At 44.2% G+C, this 22,764-nt stretch overlaps 1 protein-coding gene and 1 pseudogene across 1 annotated transcript in view; one reads left to right on the top strand and one right to left on the bottom strand.

Annotated features, from left to right (window-relative positions):
- Positions 1-9,467, bottom strand: part of LOC149436772 (uncharacterized) — a 43,068-nt pseudogene extending 33,601 nt beyond the window's left edge.
- A 5,550-nt stretch (positions 9,468-15,017) lies between these two features.
- The window catches only part of LOC149436770 (uncharacterized), a 166,420-nt gene continuing 158,673 nt past the window's right edge, over positions 15,018-22,764 (top strand). Inside the window, 2 exon segments of the mRNA XM_089661487.1 lie at positions 15,018-15,141; positions 16,033-17,782. Of these exon segments, the coding sequence (XP_089517613.1) occupies positions 15,018-15,141; positions 16,033-17,782 (1,874 nt within the window).

The following is a 22,764-nucleotide window of genomic DNA, read 5'->3' as shown; positions in this document are numbered from 1 at the left end:
GTGGAGGCGCTAACACAGGAAGGACTTGTCTGGGTAGCAGAGTGGAGGCTCTAACACAGGAAGGACTTGTCTGGGTAGCAGAGTGGAGGCTCTAACACAGGAAGGACTTGGCTGGGTAAACATATACAGTAAATTGTTCCTATGCTGATTCACAATTGTGTAAATATGGTGATAAGGTGGGTAAGCAAAGGGTCTTTCCAACCAACTCCTGTAGCCTCCCTAAAGGATACTTCTGCTACCCTTGTCTCCTCCCCAGAAGAAACCAATAAAATACTGGAAGATATTTGTGCCACTCTATATCTAGATCCAAGACCTTGAGGTGACCACAAAATTCCTAGACTCCCTTCATTTACTCACTATTGGCCCCTCCCACCTGCAATCTGTAAATGCCCCTATTTCATTAAAGGAAGAGTCTGAGGTGATTAAAGGCTTACCTAGTGGGAAATCCCCTGGTCCTGATGGCTACACACCAGAATTTTATAAGATGATGGACTCTCTTCATCCCTCAGCTACTGACAGTATATAATGAGGTTTGGGAGGGGGGCCCATACCTTCCAATGGGTCACCAAGACTATATAAAATTGATTTCTAATAAGGGCAAGGACCCACTTGAACCGGAGGCATACCGACTCCTATCCCTCCTAAATGTGGACACTAAAATACTCTCTGAAATAGTAGCATCCTTCTTGGCTGCAATATTACCCTCCCTTATCCATACTGCCCAGGCTGGCTTTATTAATGGTAGATCAGTGTCTTCCAACATTCAGAAAGTTATTGCAGTGCTGGAACAAGGCAAGGTACACCCGTCTGAGGATCGAGCTATTATTACATTGGATGCTGAAAAAGTCTTGGATAATGTCACCTGTCATTGGCTTGCTCTGGTTCTTCTGATGGGCTTTTCAGCAGTATGGATTCTGCACCTTCACCCAGGGTGGTAGCTGCAGGCCTCATATCAGGTGAAATATTGCTGCACGAAGGGTACTCACCAGGGTTGCCCCCTTTCACCTCTTCTTTTGAACCTTGCCCTGGAACCTTTCTTCCGTTACCTTTCCTCCAGAGCCCCAATACATGGGATTCAGGCAGGTCAAGAAGAACTCTGTGTAGTCCTATTTGCCGATGATATTCTTATTTTTTATGGCGGATCCTGTGGCAGATATTCACATTCTCCATCAGGTCTTCACAAGCTGCCTACAGTGCTCTGGCCTTCCAATCAATTCTGCTAAGAGTGGAATACTTTCCTTATCTGGAACCAACACCCTTCCCTGGGCCCAGCAGTCTCTCTTCACGTAGCAAATGTTCAGATCACATATTCAGGCATTACGATAGGGAAGGAGCCATCCTCGGTCTATCATTGCTACCCTCCACTGATATCTAAAATAGGAAATGAGATGGAAACATGGATGTACCTTCTCCTATCACTTTTTGGGGGATGAAACCTGTTCAAAATGGTGAGCATTGCTCACCTATTGTACCCTCTTCAAACAATTCTGTTACTGCTTAAACAGGGGGAGCAAAAAAAAAAAAAAGAGGGTGGAGCAAACGTGCCTAATATTGGATTGTATCACCTTGCCTGTTTATTGTGTATAGGGACAGATTGGATACTTCAGGCTTCCTCATACACCAATTATGATTTGGAGTTGGCAGTGGTGTAACCATATGACTTAGCTGCACTCCTACATTGCAAAATACAATTGTTCCCCACAAGTATTCAACACAACCTTCTGATACGGGATCTGATTCTTACATGGAGGGACATACAGAGCAAACTGGGCCTGTCACCCCATGTCTCCCAATATTTCCCCATAAGAGACAATCCAATGTTTCCACAAGCTGTTCAATATGCGGCTTTCAACATTTGGAGTTCTAAGGGGCTCTCCTGCGTTGCCTCCATGTATGACGCATATTTGAACTATCAGGAACTTTGAAATCTTTCCCAACCCTTGCATCAACTTATGACCTGCCAAGCCATCCCTCTCTCTACTACCTACACCTCTCAGGTTGTATAAACTGGTGCTGCCCAGCCAAGCAACAACGTTTTCAAACTTCCATATCGGATGGCTTCCTACAGGAATGGAAATACTCCGTATCTGACATCTATCGACCTTTACACTCTCTCTTTACTAAACCTCTACATCCCACATCTGTGAAATCTTGGAGGAAGGTCATACCGGGAGAGAACCTGGTGGGCAACATACTGGAAGGATAGAACAAAGTGCAAAGGCTTGTGGTGAATGAATCCTGGAGAGTCTCAATGTAAGCTCTTCCATGGGGCCATCATCCCATTTCTATCCACCAAGAACTCTCTACAAATCCACTATATAGTGAGCACCGCCCTCTCTCTTCCACCGATTTCAGGAATGGCCCCGCATCTCAACCTTTTGGGAACAAGTGTTAGCCTGCATATCAGGAGTTTGTGGCTGTTCACTCCCCATGGACCCAGTTCTTCTACTCTTCGGCTCCGCTACAACTCTCCATTCAGCTCAGAAAACCCACATCCACAAATCCCGCAGGAGCTTGCAGAGGATATTATTATGTTTACTGGTGGCCCACAGGGCTATTCCTAAGAAATGGACTATCACCTTGTCCCCACCATCACAGACACTGAAAAAGATCTACGTCTTCTGATTTACAGAGAGAAGGTAGACATGGAGCTCAACAACCAAGCCTCAGTCAAACATTTCCATAATAGATGGGACACTTTTATTGCAGCAACACTTACATCCTTGGAGCAATCCTCTATGTTGTCTTCTTTTACTTCTATGGATGGGTTTGTCAAGGTGGTTACATTGTAGAGATCAGACAGCCGTGTATGGAACACGCATTGAGGACACGCATACATAACAGGTGTTACTTGCTCCCCATCTGGCCGTGTATATCTTGGTTTTCTGGTTCATGACGTTGTCATTCTTTTGCTCTCCTGATGTGTCTGTGCGCACTCATGGCCGAACCTTACTTCCTTGGCTTTATCATGACATCTAGGAACATTATGACATTCTGCTCCTCTCACTTATTGGAGTTGGGAACAAAGTCTCAGGAGAGTCCATCCATGTTTTCTGATCAGGTATCACACCCGGTCACACCTCCAGGTCAGTTCCTGCCAGAAGATTCCTTCCTCTTTCTTTATTGGAGAGATTATAATTATTTCATTGGTTACTGTGATTTATCTTTTATTCAGAAGTCATGGCAAGAAGTATGAGCCACTCGTCTCCTCTTTTTATATTGCTTCTTTCTATATCTCTTTAGAAAACTCAATATAGAATGTTTACAAAATATGTACTCAGCCAATGAAAGGTCAGGATTACATTTTTATTCTTCTCCTGCTATCAATGTCCAACCTGGTCCCACACTTCATCCATGTCTTTGGGGACCTCTGATCTCCTTATGAACTGTTTCTTCCATGATGAAGATCAGCCATGGAGTATATCTGAGGTGTATATCAGGGTGTGCTTCTTCCCCACATGAGAGCTGGGATGTCCAGCAACATTCATCTAGAAGACATTTCCCGCACTCAAGGCACTAATACACCTCCAAGGTTGTGTGGGATCCCTGATGTACAGGAAGATAGGACTTCAGTGAGGAACATTTCTCTCAATCAGGATAGGAACGTGGCTTCTCCACTGTGTGAATTCGCTGATGTCTGTAAAGATCGGACTTCTGCAAAAAACATTTCCCGCACTCAGAACAGGAATATGGCTTTTCCCCTGTATGAAATCTCTGATGTGTGTTAAGGCCGGACCTCCCTGAAAAACATTTCCCGCACTCAGGACAGGAATACGGCTTCTGCCCCGTGTGCAATCTCTGATGTATGTAAAGATGGGAAATCTGTGAAAAACATTTCTTGCACTCAGAACAGGAATATGGCTTTTCCCCCGTGTGAGATCTCTGATGTATGTAAAGATGGGACTTCTCTGAAAAACATTTCCCACACTGAGGACAAGAATGTGGCTTGTCCCCAGTATGCAATTTCTTATGTCTGTAAAGATTAGACTTATCTGAAAAACATTTCCCGCACTCAGAACAGTAATATGGCTTCTACCCCGTATGAGATCTCTGATGTAATTGAAAGTTGGACTTTTGTGAAAAACATTTCCCGCACTCAGGACAGAGATACGGCTTCTCCCCCGTGTGAGACCTTTTATGCACATTAAGATGGGATTTAAAATTGAAACCCTTCCCGCACTCAGGACAGGGGAAGCTCTTCCCTGTTGGATGGCTGGTCTTGTCCCGCACAGTCTGAGGGTCCTCAGGATACGAGGAATCCGATGGCCCATCTACACTGGGTGGTGCCGGATGGACATTGGAGGGAGCCGGGTTTTCTCCTGGACTATACTGTGTGATGTCCTCATCTTCTACTTTCCAGTCTGGAGACAAAGTGAGACAATCCTCGGAGGTTTTCCTCATCTCCCGGCCATGGACTAAAATACAAAGACAAAGAGGATTACTAGACAGGAGCTGATTGGTTCCCCAAACCAGGACTCCGCCCACATCAGGCAGCTTGGTCTCCGAGGAGCTTACAATTCCACCCTCATGGTAACTAGGAAATGGGTGTAACAAAAGAGAATCCATATTATGTGTATATATAGCAGTGGGGGGAGGGAGGAGAGCAGAAGTCAGGACTATGGTATGTACCAGAGCCACTGGAGGGGTGGATGTTGTGCTGCATGGCAGCCCCCAGGTTGCGGCTCTCTAACACACCCGTGCAGGCACAGTGCAACCAAATAGCATGCTGGAAGGACACGCGGTACACACAGGATACTAGGAACCAAGGTCACCTACTGCAGCAACCTAGGAAGGGGCTCCGGGGGAGAGGACGCAGGGAACACGTGTAAAGTGCAGGAGAGGGAGGGATGCTGAGCAATGGTGCAGACAGAGAGACTCAGCAAGATGGAAAGGGCTGCAGGCAAACAACAGGAAACAATGCTGAAAAGGACACACACAGCAACAGGAAATGAGGGGATCCACGGACAGAAACCAAAGGGAATATAACTGCACAGCCAGAGGGAAAACACTGAGAACAAAGACAGGATCAAACAGCACACAGAATGTGGGAATACTCAAGCAGCAGTGAACACCACAGGAACCAGAGGGGTGCGGCTTCCACATGAAGACACGTTGCTGGAACACTAACACACAGGTGCAAAGACTTGATAATACCTAGGTTCAGGGGGGATAGGCAGGAACCCGAGCAACACGGACAGGAGGCAAAACCTGGTGCTGGATCAATGTGAAGGGAAGCATGACAAGTATGGGTGGAGGAATGGATTTAGTGTTCATGACCCACCTGTGCTGATCTCTGTAGGAGTGTCCTCCTCTATAAATGTCCCCGTTATTCCATCCTCCTCCATAGACTGCTGATCATCCCTCACATACGCCTCTTCTTCTTCTGCTTTCACCTCAACTTTTATATCTATCAGATCTTCACCCTAAACCAAGAAAAAATAGAAGAGGTCATCTGTAAAATATAAGCTCACATAAACAATCCATATATTGTCCCAAGTCCATGCTCTCCACCCCACCAACCTTGTAATGGTGAGGGATGGTGTGACCTTCCTGTGTGGAATCCCGGGAATACAGAGGACGGGGACATCTCTCTGGTGGGTTCCTGGTATTAGGTGGCTCCATCATATCCTTGTGTCCTTCTGAAAACTCCTCCATCACTCCATACTCCTCATCCTCCTCTTTATACTCTTCTTTAACATCAATATTCTCATCCCCGAGGATTCCACTCTGAAAGATATAATAAAACATTCATTGTAACAAACATGCTGTGTATAAATCACAACTACCAATAATTGTCATCATCTACCTGATGATGGTGAGGGATGGTGTGACCTTCCTGTGTGGAATCCCGGGAATACAGAGGACGGGGACATCTCTCTGGTGGGTTCCTGTAGCTGGATGACTCCACCATGGTGTCCTGGTACAGATCTTTGTGTTCTTTTAGAAGCTCTGACTCCTCCATCCCCCCATCCTCATCCTCCTCCTCTTTTATCTCTTCTTTAACCTCAACTTTAGGATCTCTCAGGTTTCCACTCTGAATATATAATAAAAATGCCATCAATGGTAACAATGCAGATAATGTACAGATCCTAATGATACTATCAGTGATTGTTCCTCATCTACCTGATGATGGTGAGGGATGGTGTGACCTTCCTGTGTGGAATCCCGGGAATACAGAGGACGGGGACATCTCTCTGGTGGGTTCCCATGACTGGATCCATCTGTAGGAAACACACACACTGACTGAATCCATTGTTTCTATGTGTTTATCAGATGATGGGGGATCTAGGTGGATCCTCCGTACTGCTCTCTCCTTTACAATAAAGTCTCCTCTTACCCGGTGATGTGAGGGGCGGCTGATTGTCCATCATGACGTCCTTGTAGAGATCCTTGTGTCCTTCTAAATACTCCCACTCCTCCATGGAGAAATAGACAGTGACACCCTGACACCTTATAGGAACCTGACACACACTGATACAGTCACCATCCAGACACATCCCTTGTCTGTTACTGGAGAATGTCCCAGAATTCCCGGCACCGCTCACCTCTCCTGTCAGCAGCTCAGTGATCTCTCTGGTGACTTCTAGAATCTTCTTCTTCTTTCTCTCTTCTATCAGGGAGGGAGGTGGAGGCAATGTGATGTCATATGATCTCCAGACTTCACAGGAGGAAAACTCTACATCTGAACACAAATAGTCACATCAAATGATATTCCCAGAATCCTCCTCACCTCTCCATTCAGGTCTCCATTTTATTAAAGCCCCACTTCAGGCTGAGGTATAATTCCCCCCCACAGGACCCCCACACTACGCAGGGTATAGGCTTGTTGCAGCATTCTGATGTCATTACATACAACGCAGGACCAACAGTCCCACTTTACATGTGAGGATACCAAGGGGCCCCACATCCTAAGAGCATCAGAAAAAAGCAAGATGGAGGGACATTGGGAGGAGGAGCTGTGAGGTCAGTGTGATGTCATAGGATTCTCTGACTCTGGATGGAGGGACATTGGAGGAGGGGCTGTGAGGTCAGTGTGATGTCATAGGATTCTCTGACTCTGGATGGAGGGACATTGGGGGGAGGAGCTGTGAGGTGTGATGTCATAGGACATAGAGACTCTGGATGGAGGGACATTGGGAGGAGGAGCTGTGAGGTCGGTGTGATGTCATAGGACATATAGACTCTGGATGGAGAGACATTTGGATGGGAGATTTGAGGGGTCCTCTATATGAGGCTCCTGTATAAACCAAATCCTTGTTCTTGGGTGCGTCCTACCTCTCCTAAACTGAAGAGTGAACTTTGACCTTTACCATCCAGAAATCTGTCCGGAATCTGTGGAAGTAAGCTGTCATGTGATCAGGTGACGTGCGGAGGAACGGAGTGTAAATAGCAGACAATTGTCTCCAGAGCCCCTAATGGTGGGGATGGATTTGGCGGCGTGCTGGTGCCAAGTTTCCTCCCCCCAGGGTCACTGCAGGTGTGGAGAAAAGCTGTGTAAGAGGATATGGAGGAGAGATGAGGAGGAGATCCAGGAATCAGGAGAAAGGTCAGGGCAAGCAACAGACGAGCGCATCCAAGAGACCAAGCCGGGGTCACTACACAGAAAATCAATCCAAGGAAACAACAGGCAGGACGAGGAATAGCAAGAAGGAGCTGAGAGACAAATGAGAATATTGCTCAGCCAATGGGAGATGATCTCAGCATGACTTCCATCATGAAGGAGATGAGGGGGAGGGGAGGAAGTCACTGAAGGTGACCATAGATCCATGGAAATTCAGCTGGTTCAGCAGGGATCGCTCACATTTCCATCCATGTGTGGCCACTGCCGGATAAAAGCCACTCCCCCAGCGGCTGAAGCCAATAGATTCAGTGCTGATCCGTGTATTCTGAGAATGGAGGAGTCCCCCCATTGTCAGAATACAAGAGTGCAGCGGGGAGGATTCCCCCATCCACCTCCAATGTGTGGATGGGGGAATCACTTCAGTTTTTATGCTCATCCCGCTGGCTGAACGATAAAACTGAACCATGTAGGCCAGCTTTGGGGGCAAATATATTATCATCAACTCCTCCCCCTGAAGGGGTTCATCTACGTATTACCTCCTCTGCCAGATCCAGGAATATCTCCTCTCTTCTTCCTCTTTCATGGAATGTCCTGTCTGTACCTGACATCACTTCCTGTCTGTACCTGACATCACTTCCCATCTGTACCTGACATCACTTCCTGTCTGTCTTCCATAGAGACTTCCTGTCTGGGTAGAAGTGAGATCCCCACCTTGTGGAGCTCAGAGGAACTGCAGCCCCGAGAAGCGTCTGGTAGTGTGACCCCGGCCTTGTGCTGGGTGTGTATGGACTGTAGATCCTTATAGAGGGGTCACCTCCACTCCCACCAAGGGGGACAGAAATATATGACTGCTCGGGGGAGGGGTTTTGGCCCCTTTGATTTTGCAGTAACATTGATTGCAGATTTAGTCCTGTAGAACATCTGGTATATGGATACAAAGCCCCCCAGCTGGGAGTAAAGGGTGGAAATGGCTGATGACCCCCAGATTTGGGCAATGATGTCATCACTATAAATGGATAAAACCCGCGCTATGTGTAACAACTCCAAACCTACAAAAACCTTCTAGCGGACTGCTGCTGTAACAAAGGGAAGGATTCCCTGTCATCTAGAAGAGCATTATGTGTCACAGCGCTGTCCTATTGTGTGTGCACAGAAATCATCACAAATACACTACAAATATGTGGAGACATTCAGAGATAAAGAGCTCGGGGCTCCAAATCCTATTCTCTGCACATCCACTGCTTCCACTTTACACCCACTTCATTGGTCTTATGGGGTTTATCAATAAATGAAGGAAACTGAACCGTGTGCAAATCCATCCACAACATAAAGTGCTTTGTGCTCAAGATGCTGCTCCCTGCAGATCCACTGCTTCCACTTTACACCCACTTCATTGGTCTTATGGAGTTTATCAATAAATGAAGGAAACTAGTTTGCAGAGGAGGAGCCTGAATATGGCACCAAGCGGCAGATCAATGTGAGATCTCCCAGCACCAGGTTTCTCCAATGTCCCGCTAGAGCACAGGAGGAAATCCCCTAGGAGCAGCTGCCGTGACCTTCCTGGGATCAGGAGTGGTCCTATGTGGAGGAGAGCGAGGAGTGCGGACCCTTCCAGGTTGGGCTGGCCGGCCGGTGATGGAGAGTGAGAGCGCGGCTGAGGCTGGAGGAGGAGGAGAGCAGAGATCCAGCGTGGATGCCGAGCGGTCACAGTACTCGCTGCAAAGGAGTCCTGGGAGCTGGGAGAAGCTGGCCGGTGTGAAGGAGTGCAGGAAGTGGCGGACCTCTCTCCCCTCTCCTTACCACCCCCCCTCCTGGATACCATCAGGCTGGAGCTGTTGGGTCCCCTGTAGGGGCACCAAGGGAGCCCCCCCCCGGAAGCTGTACCAACAGCCAGGGAAGCAGACATCTCGCTCATTCAGGAGAAGACCCATCTGAAGACTGAATCATCTGGTGTGGAGGAAGAAGAGATCAGGATGGTGACTGAGATGAAATGAAAAAGGAAAATTTAAATGAAATAACTTATTATAATTGATTGGAACTGTGAAGTAAATCTGAGGGGGGGAGGCACCCAGGGGACAGAACCCCGGGGATCCTGAAAAAGAAGAAGGGGAAGGAGGATAAACTAAAATCAATAGGACCCAAAAGGGGACTGGATACTAACAGAGGTCTATAGGAGGGGAGAGTAAGGAGAAAAGGGAAAAAAATGTCAACAGGATGAAAAATAAAGGGATAAAAGGAGGAGGGCCAAAGGCCTCCCAGACAAGCGCAATTCAAATATATACCCCAACAAGAGAAACAGACCCCAGAGACACCAAGGAATAAGTGGAAGAACAGAGATGGAGAACAGCACTGGAGAATGATCTAGATTGTCCTGGACATGACCAACGTTAGTCAGGATATAGAGGAAGGAGATATAGGAAAAACAGCGGATTTGGAGAACATAGAAGAACAAAAAAAGAACTCTCAATTACCCACTAAAACAGAAATTGCAGAAATGTTTAAAGGGTTAGAAAAGTCAATAAAACAGGAGATGGCGAAACTGCACAAAGATTTGGGGCAGGTATTGAAGAGGGTAGTAGAGACGGAGGAAGAATTGGATAAACATGCCCAAGCCATAATAAAATTTAGAGAGACAGATGACGGAAATGAGAAAAGAACAGAGAAATCTGCTATATAAACTGCAAAATCAGGAGAACAGGGATAGAAGATTCAAGGTTTCCCTGAGACTTCCCAAGGAGAAAATGTAATGGAAACAACAGGGAAAATGCTTGTAATAGTAATGGACAGACCTGCAACAGAGCCACTTAAAACTGATAAAGTATATAGAATTGGAAGATTATGGCAAGAAGGTAGAAGAGAAAATTTGAGAGATGTGATTGTACAATTACATTATTACCGGGATAAAGAGGAGCTTTGGAAGGAGATAAAAGGAAGGGCAGCAATAAAATATGGAGATATACATTTGCAGATCTTTGCTGACCTAGCAGTGGAAACTTTTATAAGAAGGAGAATATTGAACCATTACTTGAACAAATGAGAAAGCAGAACGTTAGATATAGCTGGGGATTCCCAGAGTGTTTAATCGGTTGGAGAAACGGTCCCAACTTTGATAAGAGATCATTGATCTGTTATCATAAAATGAGATCCGATGATCAGGGTTTACCTGTTAAATCTTCTCTTTCCCTTCTGGTCAGCAGTAGCTGGAGTTCAGTGTTTTGTAGCTACGGTTATCAGAGAAGTAAAAACTATGCTGTTACACAGTTAATATTTATGTTAATGTTCATGAGGATTCATATAGTTTATTTTTTGTACCATTTTCTATGGACATTTCTATAGTTAGTAATGCTGCCATCCAGTGGTCTTATTTGGTATACACTTTGTTTTTCATATTACCTCCCTGAGATCTATGACACAGTTCCTTTGTATATGAAGCTCCTCCCTTCTTCTTGAGTTCAGCACTTCCTGTGTCATGGATGCAGCTAACAGACCACATGTAACAGGGACACATGTATTCTGCATAGTACTCTACAGAAAGTATCATCTTTTGACCGCATAATACTGGAAACCATTCATTCTGCTGTATCCTGTTGTCACATGTACAGAATAAAGCAACTTCTGGATGAACACAGTATTGGTGAGTTCAGCTATCTGATAAGGATTGCCCACAGTGATTATATCTGCTTATACAGGCTAGGCAGAGAGGTCTCACAAAGGATAAATCGCTATCACAACAATCTGAGTCAGAATAGTCAGAAGATGCATAGAATCCCTACAGCCTGCTGTGTATATGTGTGTGCCTAATCTGCAATCAAGCTCAGTGCCATCCGCCATCCTGCAAAGCACATGGTCACACAAGCTTACTGCACTTCATGTGAATGTTGAAAACTGTTTCTCTGCATTGAACTGTGTTACCCCACCTGTCTAAGCTGCTGTTCGTCTTCTTAAAGAGACAGTACCAATTTTTGCAGAACAGTAAAAAATGTCTAGACAAGGCACTAAACACTCCTTTATGGCCGAACCAATGCAGATACATCATTCCTCTGAACCAGCAGACGTACAGGGAGCAGATTCTGCAGACATTCCCGAACAGAGCGTAAAACCCAAACGTACAATAAAACTGACACAGAAACTCAGGGAAAACTATGAAGCCACTAGAGATGAGTTCTCCAGTAATCTGTCAGACCTCTGGGACCGAACTTCACAATGCATGTCAGTTTTGTCACACTTTAATGATCAACCAGCTGAATTAAGAGACTCTATAAATCGCCTATCTGCTGCGTATGAACGCTACCAGCGGCTGTCTGTAAAATACTCAGCTTTCTTGCAGGACTCTAATATAGAGGATTCTTCAGCAGAACTGACCAGGACTGATGCACTAAACCAACAAAGGGATCTTGCAGTGCAAAATGCTAAGTTTAAAGCAGAACTCCGCATTACTCAACTGCAGGAGACCAGATCTCACAGATCCACCTCAACCAAGCGCATTGCACTTTCTTCTAGATCCTCTCGCTCCAGAAGTTCGACGTTAAGCGATAAGCTAATAGAGGCCCGCGCTGATGCTGAATCAAAAAAGGCGCAAAGCTCTTTTACCAGAAAAGAAGCAGAGGTAGAAGCACGCAAGATAGCGCAACAAGCGGAGATGATAGCTCAGCAAGCAGAGATAGAAGCACGCAAGGTAGCTCAGCAAGCAGAGATGAAAGCTAAAAGCAAAGCTCACCAAGCAGAGATGGAAGCTAAAAGCAAAGCTCAGCAAGCAGAGATGGAAGCTAAAAGCAAAGCTCAGCAAGCAGAGATGGAAGCTAAAAGCAAAGCTCAGCAAGCAGAGATAGAAGCATGCAAGATAGCTCAGCAAGCAGAGATGGAAGCTCAAAGCAAAGCTCTCCAAGCACAAATGGCTTCTCAACAAGCAGAGGCAGATTCCCAAATAAAGATTCTGCAGATGGAAGGGGAGGAAGCAGCTTCCCTAGCAAGGCTGAAAGTCCTTGAACAAGCAATGGGACAAAGTACTAATTCAGACTGCCTTATCCCAGCAGAACTGGAAGATCCAGTTGAACGCACCAGTGAATACGTATTAAAGCATAACATTTGCGAAGATACAGAGTCATCTCCTGTACCTCCTACTAACACTGTTCTGACTCTCAACACAGAGACCTCTCGGCTCCATATGCCTAACCCTCTTCAAATCTACAACACAAGTACATCTATGCAGCAAACCACATCAACTCTTGCCAACAACAAGGTGACTTCCAGTGACAATTCGCAGCTCAAGCCACAGCCAGCACAAGCCTTAGAGACTACACCACAGTTAAACGCTCATGCAACATCATTTTACCCTGGTAAACCTCACCCTACATCACCAGAGAACTTTCACACCCAAGGGGTTCCACAAGTTACTTTGGCACCAAAGAGTGAGAGATCAGACTTGAATCACTTTGCCAGATATATGATTCGCCGTGAGCTCATTAACACCAGCCTCTCAAGGTTTGACGACTGTCCAGAGAGCTACAGGGCCTGGAGATCAACCTTCAAGGCTGCTATTGCTGATCTCAACCTTACTACTAAGGAAGAACTTGATTTGCTCATAAAGTGGCTGGGACCAGAATCTGCAGATCGTGTTAAAAGACTGAGAACAGTACATGTTGACCACCCAGACGCAGGTCTTGTTGCTGCATGGGCAAGACTTGAGCAAGCCTATGGTAGCTCTGAAGCCATAGAGAGCGCTCTATTCAAGAGACTGCAAAACTTCCCAAAAATAGGAAACAAAGACTATCGCAGGCTCCAAGATCTAAGTGACCTCCTCATGGAGCTAGAGTTGGCAAAGACAGACCCACGTCTATCTGGACTAAGCTTCCTGGACACCGCTCATGGTGTTAACCCAGTGGTGTCTAAACTGCCATACGGCCTGCAAGAGAAATGGGCACAACAGGGCTCAAGGTACAAAAGAGACTATAACGTATCCTTTCCTCCATTCTCATACTTTTGCAGGTTCATTAGTGATCAAGCCTGGACGAGAAACGATCCCAGCTTCAGCTTCAGTGAACCAAACTTACCTGCTTCATCCTCATCATCATCAAGGTATGATAACACAGCAGCTAAACGTAGAGACTATACTAGAGCAATATCTGTTAAAAGGACAGACATCTCACCCTCCACAACCTCACCTACTGACCAAGGCATTGTGGATGCCAGAGATAAAGACCCTAATCGTCAGTGTCCTATTCACAAGAAGCCTCACCCTCTTAAGAAATGTCGTGGGCTTAGGGCAAAGACTTTACAAGAGCGCAGGGAGATTCTCCAGAAACTTGGAATATGCTACAAGTGCTGTGCTTCTTATAACCACTTTGCTAAAGACTGTAAAGTTGTCATCAAGTGCACAGAATGCGGTAGCGACAGACATGTTACAGCCATGCATCCTACTCCACTTCCAGACAACCCGCAGCAGCTACCTACCTCAACCCCTGTCCCAAATTATGGCGGGGAGCAACAAAGTCATGCTCTAGCCAAAAGTAATGTTTCTTCTTCATGCACAGAAGTCTGTGGAGAGGGACTGGATCACAAATGCTGTGCCAAGATATGCCTAGTCAAGATATACCCCAAGGATCATCCTGAGGAAGCTGCTAGGATGTATGCCATAATAGATGAACAGAGCAACAGATCCTTGGTTAAGCCTAAATTCTTTGAGATCTTTGGCTTAGAAGGTCACGCCACACCGTATACTCTCAGAACCTGTTCTGCTCGTGTAGAGACCTTTGGCAGAAGGGTCGATGGATTCATGGTCTCTCATATCAAGGATGGAGAAGGCATACCCCTCCCAACATTAGTTGAGTGTGATCAGATACCAGACGAAAGAGAAGAGATTCCTACTCCAGAAGCTGCATATCATCATCCTCACTTAAGGCACCTTGCTGATGAGATTCCTGCGATGGACAAGAGTGCTGAAATCTTGGTCCTGCTAGGAAGAGACATTCTCAGAGTACATAAAGTACGCGACCAATGCGATGGACCTAACAATGCCCCTTATGCACAAAGACTTGACCTAGGCTGGGTAACAGTGGGCGATGTATGCCTGGACAGAACGTCCTCTGAGATCCACTCCTTCAAAACTTACATGTTGGGAAATGGACGTGCATCCCACTTCAAACAGTGCCCTCACCATTATGAAGTAAAGGAGAAGCCTCTTGACATCATCCAAGTACCTGATGTTACTCCTGTTCTTTGTGATGACAACCTAGGTACCACAGTGTTTTGTACTACAAGTGATGACAACAAAATAGCCTTGTCGGTCGAAGATAGAGAGTTCATCAAAATAATGGACGAAGAATTCTTCCAGGATGAGTCTAACAGCTGGATCGCACCATTACCTCTTCGTGCTGCAAGGGCCACACTCCCAACCAATCGTGAACAGGCTCTATCCAGATTCAACTCACTTCAACGAACACTAAAGAACAGGCCAGAAATGAAGGAACATTTCATCGCTTTTATGAAAAGGATCTTTGATAATGATCACGCCGAACCAGCCCCACCACTTCAAAGACACGATGAGTGCTGGTACCTGCCCTTCTTCGGAGTGTATCATCCACGTAAGCCAAAACAAATCAGGGTAGTATTTGACTCCAGTGCCAAGCATCAAGGCGTATCCCTGAACGATGTTCTTCTCACTGGCCCGAATCTAACCAACAACCTTGTAGGTATACTTATGAGATTTAGAAGAGAACCAGTTGCCATAACTGCTGATATTGAGCAAATGTTTCATTGCTTCATTGTACGTGAAGACCATAGGAACCTCCTAAGGTTTCTGTGGCACCGTAACAACAACATGGACAATGAGATAATTGAATACCGCATGAAGGTACATGTTTTTGGAAATAGTCCCTCACCCGCTGTTGCAACATATGGTTTACGAAGGACTGCCCTTGATGGAGAAAAGGAGTATGGTGCGGATGCTCGACACTTCGTTGAGAGAGACTTTTATGTTGACGACGGACTTAAGTCTTTACCTACAGACGAAGAAGCCATAGACCTGCTCCAAAGGACACAAGGTATGCTTTCCGAGGCTAACCTCAGACTACACAAGATTGCCTCGAATAGTGTCGCTGTTATGAAAGCCTTTCAACCTGGCGATCATGCCACTGGGTTTAAAGATTTAAATCTTGGAATGGACATGCCACCTGTACAGAGAAGTCTGGGCCTACGGTGGGACTTATTAAAAGATACCTTCGGCTTTCAAGTCGGCTCTGCAGACAAACCATTTACCAAGCGTGGTGTTCTGTCAGTGGTGAACAGTTTATACGATCCATTGGGATTTGTGGCTCCCATCACCATACAAGGTAAAGCCTTACTTAGACAGTTCTCAGAGTCTATTAAAGATTGGGATGCTCCGCTGCCTACAGACAAGCTTCCAAAGTGGGAGTCCTGGAAACAATCTCTACATGCCTTAGATGGAATCAGTATACCACGCTGTTACACCTCAGCTTCCCTTGCTACAAGTCAGAGGAAAGAGCTTCACATCTTCTCAGATGCATCTAATGAGGCCATAGCAGCTGTTGCCTACCTCAAGGTAATAGACTCTTATCAAACCCACATAGGGTTTCTGTTTGGGAAAGCTAAGTTAGCACCTAAGCCTGTGCACACAATTCCTAGGCTTGAACTTTGTGGAACTGTGCTAGCTGTAGAAATTGCCGATTTCATACTGCGCGAGTTGGACACTCAGATAGATGACACCAAATTCTACACAGACAGCAAAGTTGTTCTGGGCTACATATACAACCAGACTAAACGTTTTTATGTGTATGTCAGCAACCGTGTAGAAAGAATCAGGAAATCATCTAAACCTGAACAATGGCATTATGTCCCATCTGAAATGAATCCTGCAGATCATGCCACCAGGCCAGTGTCTGCAAGTGTCTTTGCAAATTCTTCGTGGTTAACAGGTCCTGAATTCCTGCTGGATCATCCAGAAGAAACCTCAGCTGATATCTTCAGTCTTCTAGAACCTGACAGAGATCCAGAGATTCGTCCTGAAGTCAAAACCCTTGTCACCAGAACTGAACAAAGACTCGTCTTGGGCTGTCAACGCTTTGAACGTTTTTCTAAGTGGATAAGACATGTACGCACCATCGCAAGGTTAGTCCATATTGCACACTGCTTTCACACAAAGCCCACCAATGTTCAATGTCAAGGGTGGCACATGTGCCAAAGGCTTCTTTCTGCAAAAGACATTGCTGAAGGTGAAATGATCATAATCCACAATGTACAACAGGATGTCTTTGGCTCAGAAATTAAATGTATCCGTGACAAGAGGGATATTCCAAAAAACAGTTCAATTGCAAACCTGAACCCATTCATTGACAGTGATGGCATGTTAAGGGTTGGTGGACGTTTAAACAAGGCTGAGTTGGGAGATCAGGAACAGAATCCTCTCATTATACCTGCTCGCCATCATATCACCACTCTGCTCATACGGCACTACCATGAAGGGGTTAAGCACCAAGGAAGACACTTCACAGAGGGTGCCATAAGAGCTGCAGGCCTTTGGATTATAGGAGCAAAAAGACAGATTACAACTACACTGCACAGCTGTGTTCAGTGCCGGAAACTAAGAGGTAAACATCAGCAACAGCAAATGTCAGATTTGCCAGCCGACAGATTAAGTACTGACCCACCTTTCACTCATGTTGGTTTGGATGTCTTTGGACCATGGATGGTAACAGCCCGCAGAACTCGAGGAGGCCAAGCAAACAGCAAACGATGGGCAGTGCTGTTCACTTGTATGAGTGTGCGCGCAGTACACATTGAAGTCATAGAATCTATGGATGCCTCAAGTTTCATCAATGCTCTAAGACGATTTCTTGCCATCAGAGGACCAGTCAAGACACTAAGATCTGACTGTGGAACTAATTTTGTTGGAGCCTGTCGAGAGTTACAGCTTAACTCTAGGCCAATCCAAGACCTTTTAGCTGAAAAGGGCTGTACATGGATTTTCAATCCTCCTCATTCTTCCCACATGGGTGGCTCTTGGGAGAGAATGATAGGCATCACACGAAAAATACTGGACTCTATGCTTATGGACTTGAACTCCACAAGACTTACCCATGAGATTCTAACCACCTTCCTGGCAGAAGCATCTGCCATAATCAATTCAAGACCACTTGTTCCAGTTTCTACAGATCCAGAGACCCCAACTATCCTTACCCCAGCTACTCTACTTACCCAGAAGCTTGGGTCCGTTCCTGTTCCACCTGGAAACTTTAAAACAGGAAATATGTGCTATGACCAGTGGAAGCGAGTACAACACCTCTCCAACTGCTTCTGGAATCGTTGGAGAATGGAGTATATTTCTACTCTGCAAGGACGCAGAAAATGGCAACGCCTGAACCCTAACATTAAAGTTGGAGATCTCGTTCTGCTGAAGGACCAGCAAGCTGAAAGAATCGAGTGGCCTATGGGACTCATTGTAAAGAGCATTCCTAGTGATGACAGCAAGGTACGCAAGGTGGAGGTGAAAGTTGCAAGACAAGGGACTGTAAAGACTTTCAGCAGACCTATCACGGAACTTGTTCTGCTCTTACCCTTTGGAGAATGAACTTGCTTGCGTATGCTTCTGGATCCAACCTGTGACTTCAAGAAGGAAGTGTCTTGAACTTTATTTGATACAACTTGAAGCCTTACATTATAATTGTTGCACTATATGCATGTTCTCTTTTTTATGTCTTTCAGGTCTTGAAGACTTCAAGCAAATTGCACTGTTGTTTATTTGCAATTGTATAACTACCGTTATGGTTTAAATAGTGACATTTACAATGCCAGACGGGGAGTATGCTGTTACACAGTTATTATTTATGTTAATGCACATGAGAGTTCATATAGTTTATTTTTTGTACCATTTTCTATGGATATTTCTATAGTTAGTAATGCTGCCATCCAGTGGTCTTATTTGGTAGTGCACTTTGTTTTTCATGTTGCCTCCCTGAGATCTATGACACAGTTCCTTTGTATATGAAGCTCCTCCCTTCTTCTTGAGTTCAGCACTTCCTGTGTCATGGATGCAGCTAACAGACCACATGTAACAGGGACACATGTATTCTGCATAGTACGCTACAGAAATTAACATCTTTTGACCGCATAATACTGGAAACCATTCATTCTGCTGTATCCTGTTGTCACATGTACAGAATAAAGCAACTTCTGGATGAACACAGTATTGGTGAGTTCAGCTATCTGATAAGGATTGTCCACAGTGATTATATCTGCTTATACAGGCTAGGCAGAGAGGTCTCACAAGGGATAAATCGCTATCACAACAATCTGAGTCAGAATATGTATTATACATGGAGATCATATCGCCCCTTATGTATTATACATGGAGATGATATCCCCCCTTATGTATTATACATGGAGATCATATCCCCCCTTATGTATTATACATGGTGATCATATCCCCCTTATGTATTATACATGGAGATCATATCCCCCCTTATGTATTATACATGGAGATGATATCCCCCTTATGTATTATACATGGAGATCATATCCCCCCTTATGTATTATACATGGAGATCATATCCCCCCCTTATGTATTATACATGGAGATCATATCCCCCTTTATGTATTATACATGGAGACCATATCCCCCCTTATGTATTATACATGGCGATCATATCCCCCTTATGTATTATACATGGAGATCATATCCCCCCCTTATGTATTATACATGGAGATCATATCCCCCCCTTATGTATTATACATGGAGATCATATCCCCCCTTATGTATTATACATGGAGATCATATCCCCCCTTATGTATTATACATGGAGATCATATCCCCCCTTATGTATTATACATGGAGATCATATCCCCCCTTATGTATTATACATGGTGATCATATCCCCCCTTATGTATTATACATGGAGATCATATCCCCCCTTATGTATTATACATGGAGATCATATCCCCCTTATGTATTATACATGGAGATCGTATCCCCCCTTATGTATTATACATGGAGATCGTATCCCCCCTTATGTATTATACATGGAGATCGTATCCCCCCTTATGTATTATACATGGAGATCGTATCCCCCCCTTATGTATTATACATGGAGATCGTATCCCCCCTTATGTATTATACATGGAGATCATATCCCCCCCTTATGTATTATACATGGAGATCATATCCCCCTTATGTATTATACATGGAGATCATATCCCTCCTTATGTATTATACATAGTGATCATATCCCACCCTTATGTATTATACATGGAGATCATATCCCCCTTATGCATTATACATGGAGATCATATCCCCCCTTATGTATTATACATGGTGATCATATCCCCCCTTATGTATTATACATGGAGATCGTATCCCTCTTATGTATTATACATGGAGATCATATCCCCCCTTATGTATTATACATGGAGATCATACCCCCCTTATGTATTATACATGGAGATCATATCCCCCCCCTTATGTATTATACATGGAGATCGTATCCCTCTTATGTATTATACATGGAGATCATATCCCCCCTTATGTATTATACATGGAGATCATATCCCCCCTTATGTATTATACATGGAGATCATATCCCCCCTTATGTATTATACATGGAGATCGTATCCCCCCCTTATGTATTATACATGGAGATCGTATCCCCCCCTTATGTATTATACATGGAGATCATATCCCCCTTATGTATTATACATGGAGATCATATCCCTCCTTATGTATTATACATAGTGATCATATCCCACCCTTATGTATTATACATGGAGATCATATCCCCCCCTTATGTATTATACATGGAGATCATATCCCCCTTATGCATTATACATGGAGATCATATCCCCCCTTATGTATTATACATGGAGATCATATCCCCCCTTATGTATTATACATGGTGATCATATCCCCCCTTATGTATTATACATGGAGATCGTATCCCTCTTATGTATTATACATGGAGATCATATCCCCCCTTATGTATTATACATAGTGATCATATCCCCCCTTATGTATTATACATGGAGATCATATCCCCCCCCCCCTTATGTATTATACATGGAGATGATATCCCCCCTTATGTATTATACATGGAGATCATATCCCCCCTTATGTATTATACATGGAGATCATATCCCCCCCTTATGTATTATACATGGAGATCATATCCCCCCCTTATGTATTATACATGGTGATCATATCCCCCTTATGTATTATACATGGAGATCATATCCCCCTTATGTATTATACATGGAGATCATATCCCTCCTTATGTATTATACATAGTGATCATATCTTACCCTTATGTATTATACATGGAGATCATATCCCCCTTATGCATTATACATGGAGATCATATCCCCCCTTATGTATTATACATGGTGATCATATCCCCCCTTATGTATTATACATGGAGATCGTATCCCTCTTATGTATTATACATGGAGATCATATCCCCCCTTATGTATTATACATGGAGATCATACCCCCCTTATGTATTATACATGGAGATCATATCCCCCCCCTTATGTATTATACATGGAGATCGTATCCCCCCTTATGCATTATACATGGAGATCATATCCCCCCTTATGTATTATACATGGTGATCATATCCCCCCTTATGTATTATACATGGAGATCGTATCCCTCTTATGTATTATACATGGAGATCATATCCCCCCTTATGTATTATACATGGAGATCATATCCCCCCTTATGTATTATACATGGAGATCATATCCCCCCTTATGTATTATACATGGAGATCGTATCCCCCCCTTATGTATTATACATGGAGATCGTATCCCCCCCTTATGTATTATACATGGAGATCATATCCCCCTTATGTATTATACATGGAGATCATATCCCTCCTTATGTATTATACATAGTGATCATATCCCACCCTTATGTATTATACATGGAGATCATATCCCCCCCTTATGTATTATACATGGAGATCATATCCCCCTTATGCATTATACATGGAGATCATATCCCCCCTTATGTATTATACATGGAGATCGTATCCCTCTTATGTATTATACATGGAGATCATATCCCCCCTTATGTATTATACATGGAGATCATACCCCCCTTATGTATTATACATGGAGATCATATCCCCCCCCTTATGTATTATACATGGAGATCGTATCCCCCCTTATGCATTATACATGGAGATCATATCCCCCCTTATGTATTATACATGGAGATCATATCCCCCCTTATGTATTATACATGGAGATCATATCCCCCCTTATGTATTATACATGGAGATCATATCCCCCCTTATGTATTATACATGGAGATCACATCCCCCCTTATGTATTATACATGGAGATCATATCCCCCCTATGTATTATACATGGAGATCATATCCCCCTTATGTATTATACATGGAGATCATATCCCCCCTTATGTATCATACATGGTGATCATATCCCCCCTTATGTATTATACATGGAGATCATATCCCCCCTTATGTATTATACATGGAGATCATATCCCTCTTATGTATTATACATGGAGATCATATCCCCCCCTTATGTATTATACATGGAGATCATATCCTCCTTATGTATTATACATGGAGATCATATCCTCCTTATGTATTATACATGGAGATCATATCCCCCTTATGTATTATACATGGAGATCATATCCCCCCTTATGTATCATACATGGTGATCATATCCCCCCTTATGTATTATACATGGAGATCATATCCCCCCTTATGTATTATACATGGAGATCATATCCCCCCCTTATGTATTATACATGCAGATCAAATCTCCCCTTATGTATTATACATGGAGATCATATCCCCCTTATGTATTATACATGGAGATCATATCCCCCCTTATATATCATACATGGTGATCATATCCCCCCTTATGTATTATACATGGAGATCATATCCCCCCTTATGTATTATACATGGAGATCATATCCCCCCCTTATGTATTATACATGGAGATCAAATCTCCCCTTATGTATTATACATGGAGATCATATCCCCCTTATGTATTATACATGGAGATCATATCCCCCCTTATGTATCATACATAGTGATCATATCCCCCCTTATGTATTATACATGGAGATCATATTCCCCCCCCCCCTTATGTATTATACATGGAGATCCTATCCCCCTTATGTATTATACATGGAGATCATATCCCCCCCTTGTGTATTA

The sequence above is a fragment of the Staurois parvus genome, unplaced genomic scaffold, assembly GCF_062004578.1.
Source record: "Staurois parvus isolate SC_StPar_1 unplaced genomic scaffold, SC_StPar_1.0 ptg001345l, whole genome shotgun sequence".
Classification (NCBI taxonomy): Eukaryota; Metazoa; Chordata; class Amphibia; order Anura; family Ranidae; genus Staurois; species Staurois parvus.
Note: the sequence above shows the minus strand (reverse complement) of the source record. Positions and strands in the feature narration are given on the sequence as shown.